This window comes from Eucalyptus grandis, chromosome 6, assembly GCF_016545825.1.
Source record: "Eucalyptus grandis isolate ANBG69807.140 chromosome 6, ASM1654582v1, whole genome shotgun sequence".
Classification (NCBI taxonomy): domain Eukaryota; kingdom Viridiplantae; phylum Streptophyta; class Magnoliopsida; order Myrtales; family Myrtaceae; genus Eucalyptus; species Eucalyptus grandis.
In genome coordinates this window covers 39582416-39601884 of record NC_052617.1, presented here as the reverse complement: position 1 = coordinate 39601884, position 19469 = coordinate 39582416, and the positions used below count along the sequence as shown (strand labels likewise).

The following is a 19469-nucleotide window of genomic DNA, read 5'->3' as shown; positions in this document are numbered from 1 at the left end:
ACCACTGCACAAGGGTCTAAAGAGGTTAGGCTTGGGACACCAATGTCAATAACATTAAGGCCTAGTCCCTAGCTTGGCACTCATGCCCAAGCCCTCGAGTCCATTGAAGCTAAACCCTGGACTCCATGCCCATGCTTAGGTCCCTATACTCATACTCAAGAGTTGAGGATTCAAGTTTGAAATCTTAGTGCCGAGGCTGAGTTTCTTGGCTACTATGCAAATCACTAACACTTGTATAGTGTATTTCTATTTAGGAAAATCACCTTGTCAAATGATAAATATTTTTTAGTTTAGCTAAACACTGAAAAAAAAATATATCTGAAATTTTTTTTTTCAAAGAAAAACTTTCCAAAAAAATATTATGTATTCCGTAAAATAAATAGAGCTTTACTATCTCTAAAAGTAAATAACTAATCGCTATTTACATAGATTTACTTACAACTATTGAGGTTATATAAAATCATCAATTTGGATGCTAGCTAACTAAATGGCACAATTGACATTAACATAGATAATTTTCAATAACATTTAAATATTTTTATTTATATTTTTCTTACTTATTTTCTTCTATCTTCCTTCTTTACTTTTTTTCCTTTTTCCTTCTTGAGCCAACTCTAAGGCCTAATGATGGCTGATGACCTTTGTTAGCCTTAGGCAACAAGCATTTTAGGTTGAGGACTAGATTAAGCCGCCTCTCATCGATGTTTGGCAAAGGAAAAACGAAAAAAATAAGATAAAATGGACAAATAGAAAAAAAAAATAAAAATAATGAAAAATAAAAATAAATATTAAAATATTATTAAAAATTTACTTGTAAATGCTAGTTTTGCCAAGTAGGGCGTTCACATTATTCGGCCAATATGATATATTTAATTGGTAAAATGTAAAAAAATTCAATGATGAATTGATACAGTTAAAAGTTTTATAAAAGTATAATAAATTTAAAACTTTATAGGTAATTTTCTCAACATTGGAGTTTATTGAAATTGACTTCATTCATCACCTCTGTGCTCTGCCGTAGTCTGGCTCTTGGCCTCGGATTCCCGACAACCATTCCTCGCCCTCCCCCGCGACCATTCCGCTCGGAGTGATCGTACACCGGCGCCTTCTTTCCATTTTGCCCCCGTTTTCTCCGGCCCCCACGCCGCCGCGTAACCGCCGAACGTGGACCCGAACCGTCTCTTCTCTCTCCTCCGCAGTAGGAATGCTCTCGCTCTCGCCTTCTCTCTCTCCTCGACCTTCCGCTTCCCTCCATGGCCTCCTCTGAAACCGCCACCCCGTCCTCCTCCTTCGACTCCGCTCGCCTCTTCCTCGCCGCCACCGGCACGCCCTCCCTCCCCCTCCCTCCGCCGTCGCCGCCCCCTCCGACCTCCCCGCCTCGAAGCTCATCCCCGGCACCCGCTTCCTCGTCGACGCCTTCCGCTTCGCCGGCGACCACTCCATCTCCTACTTCCTCTCCCACTTCCACTCCGACCACTACACCGGCCTCTCCCCGGCCTGGTCCCGGGGCGTCGTCTTCTGCTCCCCCACCACCTCCCGCCTCCTGATCGACGTCCTCGGCGTGCCCGCGCGGCTCGTCGTGAGCTTGCCCGTCGGAGAGGCGCTCTCGATCGATGGCTGCGAGGTCAGGCTCGTGGACGCCAACCATTGCCCCGGCGCGGTCATGTTCCTCTTCAAAGTCCCGGGAGGCGGCGGCGGCGAGTTCCGGAGGTACGTACACACGGGCGATTTTCGGTTTCGGGATTCGATGAGATCAGAGCCGGGGTTGGGAGAGTTCGTGGCTTGCGACGCGATTTTCTTGGATACCACGTATTGTAATCCTAAATTCGTGTTCCCGTCTCAGGAAGAGAGTATTGATTACGTAGCTAGTGTCATAGAGAGAGTTGGAGTTGAAAATAGGGATTCGGCGAAGAACATTTTGTTTCTCGTGGCGACTTATGTCATCGGGAAAGAGCGGATTTTGCTTGAGGTAGCGAGGCGGTGTGGCTGTAAGGTGTACGTGGATGGTAGGAAGATGGCGGTTTTGCGTGCTTTGGGGTACAGCGAGAGTGGTGCATTTACAGAGGATGAAAGTGAAACTGCTGTTCATGTTGTCGGGTGGAATGTGTTGGGGGAGACATGGCCTTATTTTCGACCTAATTTTGTTCAGATGAAGGAGCTTATTGTAGAGAAAGGATATAATAAGGTTGTGGGCTTTGTGCCCACTGGGTGGACTTATGAAGTGAAGCGAGACAAGTTTGCTATCAGGAAGAAAGATTCATTCGAGATTCATCTCGTACCTTATAGTGAGCATTCGAACTACAATGAGCTAAGGGAGTTTGTCAAGTTCTTAAAACCAAAGCGTGTTATTCCTACAGTTGGCTCGGACATTGAGAAGCTTGACGGCAAGCATTTTCATAGAGTGCAGAAGCTTTTCGCAGGATTGCTTGATGAGACAGCCAATAAGAAAGATTTCTTGATGAATTTCCTCCCAAGGTCCTCTGAAAAAGAGAACATAGTTGCAGGAGTAGTTGCTACTGCTTCAAATGATGCTTTGATGCAAGAAAAAGAGGAGAAGTTATCGAAGGAAGATCACAGTGAAACTTTGGATCCAAAATTTTTTTTAGGTGAAACGACTGATCTTAAAAAAGGAGGTTTTGAAGAGTTAGATTTGGTTTCAGAAGAGCGTGAGAAAGAAATCTTACAGGCCCTCCAGGATTGTCTTCCTGCATGGGTTACTCGAGATCAGATGACAGGCCTAATTAACAGCTCAGGGAGGAATTTGGTTGATGCAGTTTCCAATTTCTATGAAAAGGAGACTGAATTCTACCAACAAGTTTCTGCTTCTGCTTCTGCTTCTGCTTCTGCTTCTTCTTTGCAGGCATCCTTTATGAGTTCAAGTGATGTCCATTCATCACCTTCAGCACCAGATTCTGTAAAGGGCAGTGCCTCTGGAACGAGAAGTATGTTTAGCAAAGACTACAAGTTGCCGACCGTGCAATTAACCATGACCAGCAAGTCTCCTGGAAAAAAGAAGAGAAATGTTAGTAATAGCCCTAAAAAGAAGCAGAAGAGCGCACCAAAAAAATGGAGTCAAGTGGGTCAGGACAATCTAGAATAACAAGGTTTTTCACTAAAAGTGTGGCCAACAGTGCTCAAGATGGTGGACTTGAAGCCAACTTCCAGCCATGCTTTAAAGATGATAAGTTTTCAAGCCCATATAACGATAAAATAGATCAATTTGTTCAAATTGTAAATGGTGACGATTCCTTAAGAAGCTATGCTGCCAGCATCTTGGAAAAAACAAAAGGAGACATCGACAAGGCTCTGGATGTATATTATAGCGATACAGAGAGTAGACCTGTAGACAATAATGACATTTCATTTGTGTCTCTGGCATCAGGTCAATCTGTCACTGCTAGTGACGGTAAATTCACCACTGGCCACATCACGCTGTCAGAGAAATCAGGAAGTGTGGCAGCTATTTCATTGGAGCGTCCATTAGCTGAAATATGCACAGATTTCGTGTCAGTTCCACTTGAAAAGTATAATCCTGTTGAGCATGGTTGGCATTTTATTTTTGTGAATTGTGTTTCTTTTTTCTTTTTTTTTTTAACGAACTCACTGCACACTCCTATTTGGCCTTTTCACTTTTCATGGGATCCTGAAACCAAACAAATGATGACATTCGAACTTTTGCAGCTTCCTGGAGACTTGGAGATCCCGCTCCTTATATACATCTTGCGCAGACTTTTGACCTTGTTGAAAGGGAAAAAGGCAAGATAAAAGTTACATCCATGCTTTGCAACATGTTCAGAAGGTGTGCTGAAACTATTAAAAATCCAGATTCTTCATTTTTTCCCCTTTCTTTTTATGGAGTTACTCTTGCTAGCTATCAGAGGCAGGTGTAATATCTATTCTATTTTCTTGACGCACAGTTTGTTGGCTTTGTCACCTGAGGATGTTTTACCTGCCACGTATCTCTGCACAAACAAGATTGCTCCTGACCACGAAAATATGGTTAGTTTACTATCTTATTTAACGTGTCATCTTCTTTGGTCGTGGAGGATGTTGATGTGTCTTTGAGCCTTGTGAACTCTATACTTCCACAAATTTGTTTTGGAAATTGTGAATATGGATGATAACTAGTCTGTAAAAGGCTTTTTCTTAGTACTGACATTCCAATAATGTTAAATTGTGCAATGTGTCTGACCAAATGACCAATATGGATGATAACCCTCCTGAGGCTTTGGGAATTAGGATGGATAGGGTAGAGTTATTGTCTTACTTGCGAGAATCACTTAATATCACTGGAAAGACGAGTTAGATATATGGTGTGAAATTAATAGCTTCCGTTAGATTGTCAATAAATCCAGATTGTTTAGCTTCTAGCATCAATGAACCTAGTACATGGTACTTTTTTGTTTGTTACTTTATTCAACTTTAGCTCGGAAATAAATTATTTTTATGGAGGTAAGATTAAGAAACGTAATCCTGTTTGCAACTTATTTGTCGTGTGTACGGAAATAGCAAACTGAAAGCATGTTTTTCCCATTTTTTGTGATGATCCTGCAGGAGCTAAATATTGGTGGAAGCCTGGTTGCAGCAGCCATTGAAGATGTCTGTGGTGTGAAAAGGTCTAAAATAAGGGATATGTACAACAGATTGGGTGATCTTGGTATGGCAAAAATCAATGGTTTGTTTATTTTCAGAATGTATTTCTTGGTTTGACATGTTGCAACCTTTCTCCACCCTCTATTTCTGTGTATGTGTTTTTGTGACCTATTAAATAAGTTTAGAATGTTTCAGGTGATGTTGCCCAAGAATGCCGACAAACACAAACTTTTCTTGCCCCTCCTCCGGTGCTGCTGATTAAAGATGTATTCTCTGTGCTAAAAAAAATAAGGTATGAGATATTCTATCTTCTTATCTTAATTTGGCAGCTTAAATCTTAAGAGAGAAAGCATGGTTAAGTTATGAGAGATTCTCATTCTTCACAAAATTGTCCTCATGGGAGAGTTTTGATATTCCTCTATAATTATTTTTAATGTCGTTAATTAATTCATAAATGAGGTAATTTTGTAGCTCCTTTTTCTTTCTTTTTAAAATTATATCTGATGAGTGATATTTCAGTTTGGCCACTTGGTAGATTCTTTCTCTTCTTTCTTAAGTGAAGTTTAACAGTTTCCAAACAGGGAGTGGAAGCAATGCCCGCAAAAAGAGCCTTATTGTGAGTCTCATGCGATCCTGTAGGGAGATGGAGATGAAATTTATTGTACGAACCTTGGTAAGAGATCATTGTACTCTAAGAGTAATGGATCCTTATTAATAATTGTTTTACTTTTAATAATACAAGCACCCTCTCACTTTTGAGAGAGAGAGAGAGAGAGAGAGTTTCATTTTTCATGGTAATTGGTTAAGTCCTACCAATACATGCATTGAGGTACTCAACCACAAGAGGGAGGGAGGGAATTTTGACTGGGTCAAAAGCTTTGGGATGAGTAAGTGCACGTGCATGTCACAAATTGCAAGCTTTTCTGTTTGATTCTGAAGTACAGGAGGGTGGGACTTTTGATTGGGTCGAAAACTTTGGGATGAGGAAGTGCATGTGCATGTCACTAATTACAAGCTCTCCTGATTGATTGTGAAGTACTTCCTTCAATACCACGTATTGCTGTCATATATAATTGGCAGAAGTAGTTATGCTTTTTTTTTTTTTTTTTTTTTTTGGAAAAAATTTCTAAGTTATACTTGCCACATTTGCATTACAGGTTAGGAATCTAAGGATTGGAGCCATGATGAGAACTGTTCTGCCTGCATTTGCTCAAGCTGTTGTAATGAACTCATCTCTAGAAGACACATCGCAAAAGTCGGAGAAAATTAAGGTCAAAATGAATTCTGCAATTCTCAACTTTATCTTCGTTAAGTGGGATGATTAATAGGTGCTTGGGGGTTTTTGGCCCCAATTTGATTGTTTATGTCCTTTAATTAAGAAAATATTAATTTAGTACAGTTATTAAAAAATACTTTAAGTGCAAATATTTATGTAGTTTTAATGATGTAGAGCAGAGCGTGTGTACTGTGGAAACAGGAAAAATGAAAGTAGTGGGAAGTAATTGCAGGAGAAACAACTAGGACTATGGGATAATATTACCAGCTTAAAATACGACAATGTTCAGCAGAAAAGGATTATCTACCTTTCATTGCAGTTGCAAAAAAAACGTAGGTTTTGGACTAATATGGACAAGTTTCATGAAAAGATTGTTATGAACTCTTTAATTAATAGTAGATTAGTCATGGAATTATAAACAAAAATCTGATCCCAAACGTCAAAAGTCTTACCTTGGTTAAAAGTCACAGCTATGCGAAGCACACACTTTTTATTTTTATTTTTATTTTTTGGGGCATATTGATTAGTCACTGTTGTCTTTTACCCTGGTAAGAAGTTTCACTGTGATTGTCCAGTTATTAGTTAGAATAATTCTAAAGGGAAGAGCAATGGACTTGCAATGGGAATATGCACTCGCAAACAGTTGATTGCTTATCCCAGTTTTTCTTAATTGATGTTCTTTGTTGCTTGGCAGAGCCTATCTGCCTCCATACTTGAAGCATATAATGTACTTCCTAGTTTGGTAAGTCTTTCATTCAAGTGGCAGTAATTTTTGGTTCTGATGTCATTCTACTGCTTTCTGGCAATTTATGCATAGTATACTTAAGTTTATCAGGGAAAATGCAATTCTTGTAGATTTTTTTTTTTAATAAGTAATATCTTTAAGTCATATCTGATCAGACACCATTTTCTTTCCTTGTTTACAAAAACATAAGGACATTCTAAATTCTCGCTTTACATTGCATCCACTCATGCCACTTCACATCCTTTAGCTCTAGAAATACCAGTTTCATCTTAGATTATCCTAAAAGACCAAGTAACATTCATGTAACGAACAAAATTTAGTGTTGAAGTTAAAAACAGTAAGGACATTTTTCTTGGTAGAAAATTGGCAACTCGGTCCAATTTGCAGTCTAGTAACAAAATTTGAAGGTGAAAAGTTGGATATATTAAGGTAGGGGATACGAAGGGGTACATGGACAGAAGTCGGAGAGGCCATTTAGCATTGTCCCCTAAAAGTATCATAATGAGCTGAGCTCTGTTTCTCTGGAGCATTCACAAAGTTTTCAGTTTAGATATCCCTGATCAAGTTAATTTACGCAGTAATTAGAGACCAAGATATGAGCATACGAAAAGAAATTACTACCTTTTGTTTATAATAGGCATTAACTTCTTTCCATCAATCTTTTGGGTAATTTCTTGGAAGATTATGTTTTGGCAAATGATTAACTTGAGCCTGTGAGTTTTGTGGGCAGGATTTGATTATACCTTCTTTAATGAAGGAAGGAATTGAATTTTCTTCATCGCATTTGTCAATGATCCCTGGATTGCCTATAAAGCCAATGCTTGCTAAGTATAGACTCATTTCTTGAGCTTCTCATTTGGCCTTTTATCACTTTGAAATTTGTTGTGATTCAATTAATTTACATTTCTTTTTCTAATTGGTGACAGAATTACCGATGGATGTCCATCAGTATTGAAACTCTTTGAAAGTAGGGCCTTCACGTGTGAATATAAGTAAGTACCACTCTGTATCTTTTCTCCTTTTTTTCTTCTAATTTGGTTTCATCTTGTTGTATTTCAATGCTTACATTAATTGATATTAGAAAGGTTCTTTTTTAGCTATTTGTTTAACTAAATCTGCTCGCATCATCGTAATGGTCATAAAATTGTGAGTATTGTTCCTTGGTTCTTTCTTGTTTAAAGCATGGAAAAACTGGAACCAGAAACAATAACATCCAAACAGTTTATTCTGAACAGCCATAAAAAAGGAACTATACATTCTGAACACGTACTTGTCATTTTAATAAATCTCAGACCTTGGATGATGATCGCTGCTCTTGGAAATTATCTGATCTGAAACTGCACCATCATTAATAATGAATATCCACTCTTGAATCTTGACAGAAACCTTTCAATTAGTAATAGAGAAAACTGAAATAGGACTGTAGCATTGTAAATGGGGTAGACTCAAAAAGCTGAATGGATGAATCAGTATGTTATGTGGTGCTTAAGGCTCTGCTTTGATAATATACTGCAAAAATTGGTTGTTCTATTCTTTTAGGAGTTCTATATTTGTTTGCAGATGAGTAATAATTTACATTGCTGGTTGCACTAATTTTGATGTCGTTTTTTTGGGTTTTTTTTTTTTTTTCTTTTTTTCTTTTTTGAAGAAACACTTGTGTGGTGGCATTTTCCAGTGAGAAATGCATTGACAACTTTTTCTTAAGCAGTTGCCTGTCTATTTAGTATTCTGAAGTTTCATGCTTTCATATGATATGGCTTGAACTTGTCTCCTTGATTGAATGTCAGATATGATGGTCAACGTGCTCAGATTCACAAGCTAGCTGATGGATCTATCCGAATTTTTTCAAGAAATGGAGATGAGACAACTTCTAGATTTCCAGATCTGATTGCCATAGTTAATGAATCGTGTAAGCCTTCTGCCGTGACTTTCATATTGGATGCTGAGGTAAGATTATACTGTTGTGTCAATCATGTTATTGCATTACTTATATGGTTGAAGAATCACTTATCTCATATGACTGGGCTCTGCTACCTTATCTTTGATTCGGTGTCATATAGGTAGTTGCTGTTGACCGGAAGAGAGGAAGCAAGCTCATGTCTTTTCAGGAACTATCTTCACGAGAGAGAGGAGGTAGAGATTCTTTGGTTTCATTGGATAGCATTAAGGTATGTACAGCTGAAAATTCAACATTCGCTTAGTTGCGTTGCTAAATGTTCCTGTCTTAGTCACGTTATGGATGTGATTATTAGCTTCACACATAAGGAATGTAGTTCTCTTTTTGGCTTCTGAAATTAGATGTACCTTCTATTTAGCCTTAGCTTTCTAATGATGTCCTGACTACAAAGCTTACAGCCATAACCTTTTATTCTTTGGCAGTTTTGGAAGAGCATTTTTTCCGAGTGACCATATTGTGTATCCTGTCCACTTATTACTCAAAAATCATTGTATATAGGAAAAAGTGTTTTGAGCAATTTATCAAATTTTATGTGAAATGTCAGAGGATATGTATGTATGTTTACAAGAGTTTGAAAACCATGTTTAGATGTTCTTCTGAGGAGAAGCGACTTTGTTGGTTGTACTAAAGTAATTTCAGAAAGGGTGGATCAAGTTCCTCCTTTGCCAGGCAAAAGTTCTGTCATTGTATATTGATGTATTGACCCTCCCTTTTAATTAAAGTTCAGCTTATGAGTATTGGTTTTTACATGATGCTCATGTTTTTTTCTCCTCGTGCAGGTTGATATCTGCATATTTGTCTTTGACGTTATGTTTGCAAATGGAGAGCAGTAAGTATCAGCAAATTTATGCACTCCCATACCTCTATACTTTTAAGTTCTACCAAGATTTCATTTTCAGTTCTAGGAAGTTAGGATGAACCATCTCATGTCCATCTTAGTTAACCCAGGAATGTGCAAGTGCAATGGATATTAATGGCATGATGCAAGCTAATTTTAAGTCTGTTAATTTGACGCAAATTCGGGACGTAGTGCTAACTTTCAGTCTGTTAATTTGCTGCAAACTGAAGGTGCATTTGAACTATAACCAATTTCAAATGGCAAAGTGAAGCAAATATGAATTAGGTCCTTCAATTTTGAACAGAACTCATCCTCTTTTGCAGGGTACTGGGTTTCCCCCTACGTGAAAGACGTAAAGGTCTGCCCTTTCCAATCTTCTAAGCATGCCATGAAACTTAAGTCATGAAATGTTATCCTGATTTAGATGCTCTGAATTCATTTGTTTCTGACGTACTGCAAATCTGCATAACATTTAACAGTCTTGCGGGAGCTTTTCAATGATGAGAAGAAGGGCTTTTTTGAATATGTTAAGGAAATGACTGTAAGTTTCATGTTTGATTGAATTTTCCAGGCATTTACATAGATCAGTTGAACATGATATCCCAATGTAGGTGGATGCCGAGGATTCTCATTTGGAAAGAAAAGATACATTGACTAGGATGAACTTGTTTCTTGAGGATGCTCTCCGTTCTTCATGTGAAGGGATTATGGTAAAATCATTGGACATTGATGCTGGATATTCTCCATCAAAACGTGCTGAAACATGGTTGAAGGTCTTATGAGATGCCCTTTCTATGAACTCATTTATTTCATTTAAAGAAACTGAGAAAAGACTGTTCTCACTGATAGTACTATTCTCTTTATAGGTAAAACGGGACTATGTAGACGGATTGGGTGACTCTCTAGATTTAGTCCCAATTGGGGCTTGGCATGGTAATGGGAGGAAAGCAGGATGGTAATTATCATTTCTTGCTCCCTATTGTTACTTCTCACAATTATTAATCCTTTTCCTGATGCCGTATGGCACATAGTAGTAAATCTTATATCACTGTCAGTTACAAATAATCCAGCTAAAGTAATAGGAATTAGACCTAAGACAATTCCAAATAGAAAAACTTCAATCATTTCAATTTTTTTGAAAGGGAGAAAGGAGAGGTAATATCTATCCCAATAGATGGACTTCTTAATTTGCAAACTTGCACTAATGCCCATCTCAGAGTTACCATTGGTCTCATTATTTTCTGGATGAATATAAGAGTATCGTCTCTTAAGTTGATGATCACTCAACAAATTGGTGCAGCTGACAAAATCATGCAAGATGATATTGTTTCCAATGTTAACATTTCTACCTATATGTGGCGAAGATTTCATTGCACCAAATCACTACAAATAAGCATGCTAGAGGATTAAGATATTTTTCCATGGAAAAGTAGTAGCAACACATCTTTTAGGATTTGATCTTGTTATGATTATATTAAGTTTCCTTCTTCTATCATGTTTCTTGCTTAGAGTTTTCTATTGCGACTGGCAGTAGAACTTTTGGAGAGTCTGTTTAGGTGGTTGTTATTCTTTCTTTTCGTTTGAGTTTCTTTTTTTTGGGCCGAATTAGTTGAATTTTGCAGTTCTTTGCTTTTGGAATTGTGTGTTTAAATTCTTCTGTTAGGTGTGATGCTTAAGAAACCATAGATGTGTTGCTTAGGAAGCTTTCAGTGTGAGCCTAAACATTTATTCTTTGTTGTGGGACTCATTGTGCTACATCACAAATATTGTAATCAAAGCACTTGGTCTAGGTTGGTGGTGGTCAGCTTAAGATTTGAAATATAGTTACTCTTCATCAGACTAACTGTTTTGACTGAATCTTTTTACATTTTGTACTTCATCATGGATGATCTGAAGTCTTAGTGTCCTATGAATGTCAGAGAGATCTTCATTTAATGATTAGCTATTTAGATTGGAATGCCCAGTATCAGCAAACAAAAAGTAGCTTTCGGACAAGCCTTGGTTTCTGATTTGTTTGTTAATCACTAGCATTTGACTTCCAAGTGGCATTGCATCTCCTTTGCTGACATTTGACGTTGTGTTATCAGGTACAGTCCATTCCTGATGTCATGTTACAATCCTGACACAGAGGAGTTTCAAAGTGTATGTCGTGTAATGTCTGGGTTTTCTGATTCATTTTACGTTGAGGTAAATGAGAAGTGTATTCACTTTGATCTTTTTATGGTATTTTGTATGTCATGTAATCTCTGGATTTTCTGATTCATTTTACATTGAGGTAAATTAGAAGTGTATTTGCTTTGATCTTTTTATGGTTATCTTTTTACACCATTGTTATTGAGGACAAAAGGAAAAATGAACTCAACTTTGCTTTTGCTTGGTTACTGCACATGCTTAGGAATCTAGCACTATGTTTTCCCAAAAACCTGCACAAAGGCTATCCTGCAAAATGCAGGCACAATAGTTTTAGAGAAAAACCACATTGGTACGATACAAGCTAACTGTGATGCCCATCTTCCTGCCAAGTTCAGTTGCAAGTAGGGTGGATTTGGCCACAGAGACTCCATAATGAGGATAATTCTCAAGTTCTTCCTCAGTCTTGTTTGCTGCTTATAGTTGAGTGCTTCATGTAATAGGCTTCATAAGATCCAAATTTTATTCATGCATCGAATTTGAATTAGTAGCGGACAACTATCAATGGAGGGAGAATTTTGAATGACTGAATCACTAGTGAAGGGCTGGCTGGCCACTGTTGTGTACGAATGCCATTATGTTAATATATTTGAAAAATGTGTTTGTCCAATAACTCCTAATTGGAAAGTGTTGCACTGAGATATATTTATTTTGCACTTTTTTCAATGAAATAATTATAAATTGGTCAAGGAAGAATAGGAATGTTTGGTGAGATAGGTTTCTTTTTCCTGTCTGTTTATAGCCAGTTTCTTGCTGACGGATGACAGGCTAGCCGTTTTTATAATGCTGATTATTCTTATTGTAGATGAAAGAGTTCTTTTCGGGGGACAAGATCTTGTCCAAGAAGCCACCTTATTACAAAACAGCGGAGGTGCCTGATATGTGGTTCTCTCCAGAAGTAGTCTGGGAAATTAGAGGTGCAGACTTAACTCTGTCACCTGTCCACCAGGCCGCTGTAGGTTTAGTTCATCCTTCTCGCGGCATCTCTATGCGATTTCCCAGATTTATTAGGTGTGTGTCAGATAGAAATCCAGAAGATTGCAGCACAGCAGCTGATATAGCTGAGATGTTTCAGTCACAGAGTAGGAAGATGGACATGAGCTCTACAGTTTGAAGCTGAAATACCATTTTGCAGTTTCGAGGGTAAGGAATTATACATGTGTTTGTGTCCTCATCCATTTCGTCATCTTTTAATGGCTATTTTCGGAATAGGCTGCCTATTTCATGCTACCATAGGTTTCATCTATCTTGTGGCTTCTGATTATTGTGGCATTTGTTCATGGATAGGAAGTACGGAAAGTCGTAGCTGAGCGGCAGCGTGTTGATATTTCACTTGCAGATGGTGTAAATAGTTTCTGTAAAAAAGAAATTTAGGAAGATTATACTGAAGTACCTCATCCCTTCAAGATAAAGAGAGGTGAGCAGAGTGTCTAATTCAAATATGATGCTCACGAGTCACAGGGAATCTTTGTAACTTCTGGGTGCTCCATTAGTACTTCGGCCAAGCCTTTAGCAGCATCCCAGCCTCTGTTGTGCGGGATACAGCTTGTTAGTGTAATGCCAAGTGTGTTACATTTGGCTCTTTGTAATGCCGAGTGTGTTACATTTGGCTCTTTCTTTTTACATATAAGCAGTAGTTAGGTAAATGGATAGGTCGTAATGGCAGAAAATTGGTACAGATTGGTGTCCTGGAGAGGTTGTAACCATGGATGTATAGGCGTACAACTGGGTATACAAGATGCATTCCTCTACTTTATCCATTTTGCTCGTGTCTAATGGCGAGATCTCTGTCTAAATTCTCCTCTGGACCTGCTCTCTCTTACTTCATAACTGATGACATTTCTTACTTCCCAAGTTGTGGATTGGCCAACTTAACGATAAAGATCCCAAGATTTCCCTTAAAATCAGCTTTGCTTTGACTTGACTTTGGTGTGCTATGGGTTTCGTTCATATAGAACATTCATTGCGTGTTCGTCCATCGTCAATGTGAGACATGAGGACTAAAGATGAATCTTAATTTGACCTCTTTTGTCATGGAAAATTTGTACTTTCCCCTTGCTTCTAGGCCATAGCTTTCTCTTTCATGCTTTCTATAGTGTGTTTGATTCTCCATGGACGTGTCACTTCAATAGATCTTTTCGTTGCAAATTCGACTCACTTATCTGAAGTGCATTTTTCTTCTCACACGCTCTTATAGGTAGCAGTGTTCCTCTCTCTCTCTCTCTCTCTCTCTCTCTCTGTTTTTATTTTTTATTTTTTTATTTTTATATGGGTGTGATCTCCCTCGGCTTTCTTGATCCAAATATTTTTTTTTTGTAAAGGACATCATGTTTTGTTTTCCCTCCAAAAGTACTACACCCTTAGTAATTTTGTGGCGTGATTTGTAGCAGCTTCTTGTGAGAAAGTGCTAAAATATTGGTCCTCGCCGTTTTGAGAAGAATTGTTGCAGAATGATTGGAATTAAATACTGGTCACAGTACATATATCTTATCTAGTAAATGTATCTTTTCAATTCAAGAAGCGTGTTGACTGAATTTTAAAAAAGAGTTTACTTTGATTTTATAGGGACATGGATGTGAGAAGTATTAAAATTTTCATACGGTGCTCATTTAAGTGACAAGTTTTCAATGTTGGAAAATGTTGCGTGCCAATATTTTAATATAGATAGCCCAACATGACTCACCGGCGAGATGAAGTCGGCAAAAAAAAGAAAGGAATGATGTCATTTTGGCCATTTGTTTGCCTCAAATTAATAAATCGGGCTATTTTTGAAATCTTTATTACCCCCTTAACCCTAAATTTAAGAATTGGGGCAAATTTATAGTCTGTTTTATATGGTTTGAACGGCTCTAATAAACTTTCTTCACCACGCAGACATTTGGAAGCTATGGAAAAGGAACTCTCTTGGTTCCTCAACTAGATAAAGGGATCTTGTTAGTGATAAGGCTAATGCTAGTTTGGATGAAAAAGGTAAAGGGATTGACAAGAACACCGACGATGATAATAAACAACCACGACGCAAAACTTTTGGAGAAGAGGCCGTGGAAGCGGCAATGCTGATGATCGGAGCCAGCGAAGGAGGGAGGATCGAATGAACTTTGGGTACCTCGAAGATGCTGGTCGGAATATAGGAGCAAATAGAGCGTCTTCTTTGCGTGACTGAATAGGTAATGTTTGAGAAGCGATCCTGCATGGGCGACAGTCAACGACGAGAGAAGTAAGGATTTAGAGAGGAAAACGAGGGATAATCACTCACTAGGATATGTGAGAATTCCTTCCCCACACTCTCTACTTTGTTCTTTGAAGTTTAAATGCGAAGAGTCTGCGATGACCAGCAATGGAGGACGAACAGTCATGCGGTTGGTGGTCCTGAGTTTTTGTTTTTTCAAGATCGTTACTCTTATTTATCTTCCATATTATTTATTTTCTTGCTTTCATTTCGAAGGGATATTTGACTGATCAACGCATTCATCTAAGAATTGTGATTATTGACACGCGGAAACTTACTCTTTTATATAAAGAGTTCCTAACCAAAGTCAATAAGTATGTTCTGACTTATCTTTTCGTATATAAAGTTGGTAGTCACATAAAGAGTTGGTAATTTGTGATAATTGTTCATTGAAACTTGGAAATGAGTAAAATCTTATTTTTTCAGTATGAGACTTACTGAATAGAAATCCAAAGGTTGCTTTATGATTATTTATAGTACTTTACTTTTCTATAAAAAGTTAGTAATCAAATTTGGTTACTTTCAACTTTTAAATTAAAAGGTTGATACCACAAAAAATCCTAAACCGGTACATTCATATCATATTTAACCCAAATTAATTTTTATGTCACAAAAACTCTAAAATCGATATACATGTATACTATGTTTATCACAAACTACTGCATATGTGTCACATGTATCCAAATTATTTTTTTTTGATCCGGAATTCCCCGTCACGCCCAATAGCCGGTGGGGTTAAACTCGGGGCAAACCGGGTCGCCACCAAAGACCCAGCTGTAGGTGAGTCGCGCAATGGGGATGCGAGGTTTCGAACCCCTCATTCCTCGGTGGAGGAGAAAGCCCGTGGTTATCCAAACTAATTTTTATATTACAAAAAATTTCAAATTGGTGCACCCATGCCACACTTACCCAAATTAGTTCAACCGTACTGCATTTACCTCCAATAATCTAAATGTAGCACATGTATATTAGTTTGCGATCTATTTGATATGAAATATATTAGCTTAGAGAAAATGCAACACGAGTGTGTTAGTTGTGATTTTTTGTGACACAAAAATTAATTAGAGATAAATGCAGCACGGGTGTATTAGTTCGATAGTTTTTGTGATACAAAAATCAACTTTAGATGAGTACAGCATGAATATATTAGTGTGGGAAGGTTTTTTTTTTGTGGTATTAGCCTAAATTAAATGAGTCTGCAGCCATTTTGGCCTTGGAAAATCCCAACAATTCTTTTTTTTCCTTTTTTGTTACATAGTTTTCTTTTCCATCTTTTATTATCAGTTCCCCTTTATTGTCTTTGCTTGCCTCCTTTTCTCGGTCTCCTCCAGTTATTTTTTTCCCCAAAAAAGCCCTCCACCAATCTCCCGCCAAATATTTTCAACCGGCCATCGCCGGTCGCCCCTCGCGCTTTCCCTCCAGCCCCTCCCTTCACCCAAAATCCCATTCGCCCAAAATCAAAAATAATAAAAAGTAATAAAAATAAAAATAAATAGAAAAACATCAAATTTCGTCGTTCGTTGTCCCTCGTAAAATCACCAGGTTTTCTCTTTTCGATTCCTGTAACATTTTTCGCTTCTCTCTCTCTCTCTCTCTCTCTCTCTCTCTCTCTGTATTCGCGCGCTGTTTCAAGCTCCATGAAGGGGCTCCGCTTCTAGGGTTTCGCTCCCCGATCCGTCTCCGTCTCCGTCGCCGTCGCCGTCGCCGCCGTCGTCGTCGGCCCCGTTTCATGCGCGCGGAGGGGGGGCGGCGCCGCTTCCAGATTTCCGAAGAGCGATGAGCGCTGTGAACATCACCAACGTCACGGTGCTGGACAACCCCGCCTCCTTCCTCACTCCCTTCCAGTTCGAGATCTCCTACGAGTGCGTCACCCCTCTCAAAGACGGTACTTCCCCTCCCCCCCGCTCCCGTTTCGAAATCCTCGGAATTGTCGCGTCCTCCCTCGTTCAGCGCGGTCTCCGCGCTTCGCAGTTTGCGTTTCTCGGCTGTGTTTTTAGGTTTTGCGATTTCATTAGGGGGAGGATTACCGGTCCTGTTGCTTGGGATGATTGGATTGGCTTGGCGCTAGGCTCGCTGTGCTATTTGCCTCTTCTTCTCGAGGTATAGGGAATTAGGATGGCTGCGTAGGACGCCGAAAATGGCCAAAAGGAATTTCAGGGTGTGTTACTAGATAGTTGCTTTCTCTTGTGGATTTATGGTTGAAGTTCGTAGGATTGGGTTTAGCTCGAATGGGCGACTTTGCGTGACTTGGTATCGGGTTATTATGTGCATCCTGAGAAGAGGTTTTTTATTCTCTTTCTTTTGGGTGCCATTGAGGGTACAAGAAGATGATGGCAGAAGATGTTTGGATTGGATGGCTAGGAATATGAGAAAAGAGGTGAAAGAGGAGGGTATTGTAGCCTTATTCCCGCGGCAAGCTTTTTTGGTTGCTTCTTTATTCTCTTAGTTGACTAATTCAATCCTTGCATCAGTTCATATGGTCGATGTGTAGATAACGGAAAGGTATCTGCATGCTGAAATATTTTCGCGAGATGCGAGTCAAAACATGTCTTTTTTTTTTCCCAGATTATCTTATCAATGACTTCAATTTTTATAGTAGTCATTATAATAAAACTTCTTGTCAAGCTTCCTCTTTGTTCATGCATCACGATATGTTGTAGAAGCAAAAATAGATGACAATCTAGGACTGGAAAGTTGAACCACACCATGGAATCATCGTCTCTTATATATTTGCATCACGGCATGTGTATTATGGACATTTTTCACATGCTGAATGCCTTGTCAGTTTAAGTTCTTTTCAATTACCTATGCTTGTAATAAGCTCAAATTAAGGATTGACATGGACAGTTAGATAAAAGGGAATGCCTGTGCTGCTTGTGCTATCTGGGATTATCTGGATGCCTTAATGCTTGACGTTATCGAGGAAATTGGGAGATAAGTTCATTTGTCGTGTTTGGAAATTGACTTTTTGATCCTAAAGCCAAACAATTTGGGCTTAGTTCACACTTTTTGATTAGAGCTATTGTTCATTCCCATGCTCTCTTGTTGCAACATATGGTTTGCTCCATGTTGACTCCCAGCACACGGTTAAACAATGTCGAGGATGGGATGAATTTGCCCTGGTGAATTGGCATTTAAATTTGTACATGTCCTCTTTGTTTATCTAGCTCCTGTCTTCCCCATTTGTTAAGCTGGCTATATACTGATTTTTCCATAACTATGCAGATTTGGAATGGAAGCTTATATATGTAGGATCTGCAGAGGATGAGACGTATGATCAATTGCTAGAGAGTGTACTTGTTGGACCAGTCAACGTTGGGAATTATCGTTTTGTGTTACAGGCAATCTTGATTAACTTCTTGTACAATTCCTTTTGTCCCCTTTTAGTAATATATCCTTGTGTTACCGGTTACAAATCTAAGAAATGACAGATGTTTTGCAGGCAGATCCACCAGATCCATCAAAGATTCGGGAAGAAGATATTATTGGAGTGACTGTACTTCTACTGACTTGCTCTTATCTGGGTCAAGAATTTGTCCGTGTGGGCTATTATGTGAATAATGATTACGATGACGAGCAGTTGAGAGAGGAACCACCCCCAAAGGTACTAATTGACAAGGTCCAGAGAAACATTCTCTCCGATAAACCTCGGGTCACCAAATTTCCCATCAACTTTCACCCAGAGAACGGTGGAAGCGGAGAACAATCCCCTTCACTTGATCAGCAGCCTGCTGAAACTGATGTTGATGGGGAGCAACCATCTGATTTGCCAACAAATCCGTCAGATGAGCAGGAATCTTAAGCGACGACAATACACAGTCTATTCCTAACCTTTGATTTTTGAGTATTCTAATTTCAAGACCCGCCATGGTGCCAAGTTAGGAGATGATCGTCGCTAGAATTTCGATCATGCCAGGCTTTTCAGCTTGTGAAGATGTTTTGAGGGTAGTGGTTCGGACAAAGTTTCATTCTTAAAAGTCTGTTGGTTGCTCGACCACTAGCTCTTCTCTTAGCCCGTTTTAATGAGTTGATTTTTTTTTTCTCCCCTGTTACAGATGTTGATTAGTAGGAGAAATTTTGATTTCTCTAACGTGCCCTGTGCTCGTGGTGTTCTGACAATTTGAAATGATATGTTTGTGGCAATTTTACATTTGTTACCAATTCAAGTTGATTCTCCTTTGGCTTGTGTAGATGTGGATGATTGCGTTATTGCTCTTACGTTCAGTGATCATCGCCACTTGAGACTTAAAACGGTTTCTTGCTGAAAAAACCCCTTGGGATGGATTCGCATGATCAATTTTGCTTTTGATCCTCTCAAAGGGAGCACCAGTGCGAAGAAAATGCAGCGAGAAAGACGGACCAAATATTTATCCCTCTCGTATCTGTTCTTATCATCTCCTTCATCGGCCTTCTCAATTTCCCCCATCCATTTTACCCTGGACTTGATCCCCGTAATCATATTTTCTATTCAGACTCATTCAGAATAATTACTAGTGTACGCTAGCCCCTGCTCGTAAGGATGACCACGAAGGCAAGTATAATGATTCGAACCTTCACCTTCGTTAAGCAAGAAATACTACAAATTTAAAAATCCCATCGAATTAATAACTGCGAGGTCAATTAAATAGAATTCACCTGAGC

General features: G+C 38.8%; 2 protein-coding genes across 2 annotated transcripts; both read left to right on the top strand.

The window, feature by feature from the left end:
* Positions 1-1267: 1267 nt before the first annotated feature.
* On the top strand, positions 1268-13523 carry LOC104449680 (DNA ligase 6; the record flags this gene model as incomplete). The annotated part of the gene is given in 21 exon segments (XM_010063917.3): positions 1268-3055; positions 3058-3544; positions 3682-3799; positions 3918-3999; positions 4555-4657; positions 4789-4885; positions 5164-5266; positions 5751-5864; positions 6564-6611; positions 7345-7442; positions 7541-7606; positions 8402-8561; positions 8675-8782; positions 9351-9400; positions 9733-9767; positions 9889-9950; positions 10021-10182; positions 10276-10364; positions 11497-11596; positions 12405-12742; positions 12887-13523. Coding segments are annotated over 20 exon segments (4179 nt in total), but the record flags the coding sequence as incomplete, so codon positions are not given.
* A 2850-nt stretch (positions 13524-16373) lies between these two features.
* On the top strand, positions 16374-18994 carry LOC104449679 (histone chaperone ASF1B). The gene is made up of 3 exons (XM_010063916.3): positions 16374-16713; positions 18054-18169; positions 18271-18994. The coding sequence occupies exons 1-3, from the start codon at positions 16605-16607 to the stop codon at positions 18628-18630; spliced, it is 585 nt and encodes a 194-aa protein (XP_010062218.1). The 5' UTR covers positions 16374-16604; the 3' UTR covers positions 18631-18994.
* The last annotated feature ends 475 nt before the right edge of the window (positions 18995-19469 follow it).

What these genes read in the sequence shown, in the direction of transcription:
- LOC104449679 (XM_010063916.3), top strand. Translation starts at nt 16,605, where the DNA reads ATGAGCGCTGTGAACATCACCAACGTCACGGTGCTGGACAACCCCGCC. An exon ending in CGTCACCCCTCTCAAAGACG is followed by an intron (nt 16,714 to 18,053) that starts GTACTTCCCCTC and finishes ATAACTATGCAG; the next exon opens with ATTTGGAATGGAAGCTTATA. An exon ending in ATTATCGTTTTGTGTTACAG is followed by an intron (nt 18,170 to 18,270) that starts GCAATCTTGATT and finishes GATGTTTTGCAG; the next exon opens with GCAGATCCACCAGATCCATC.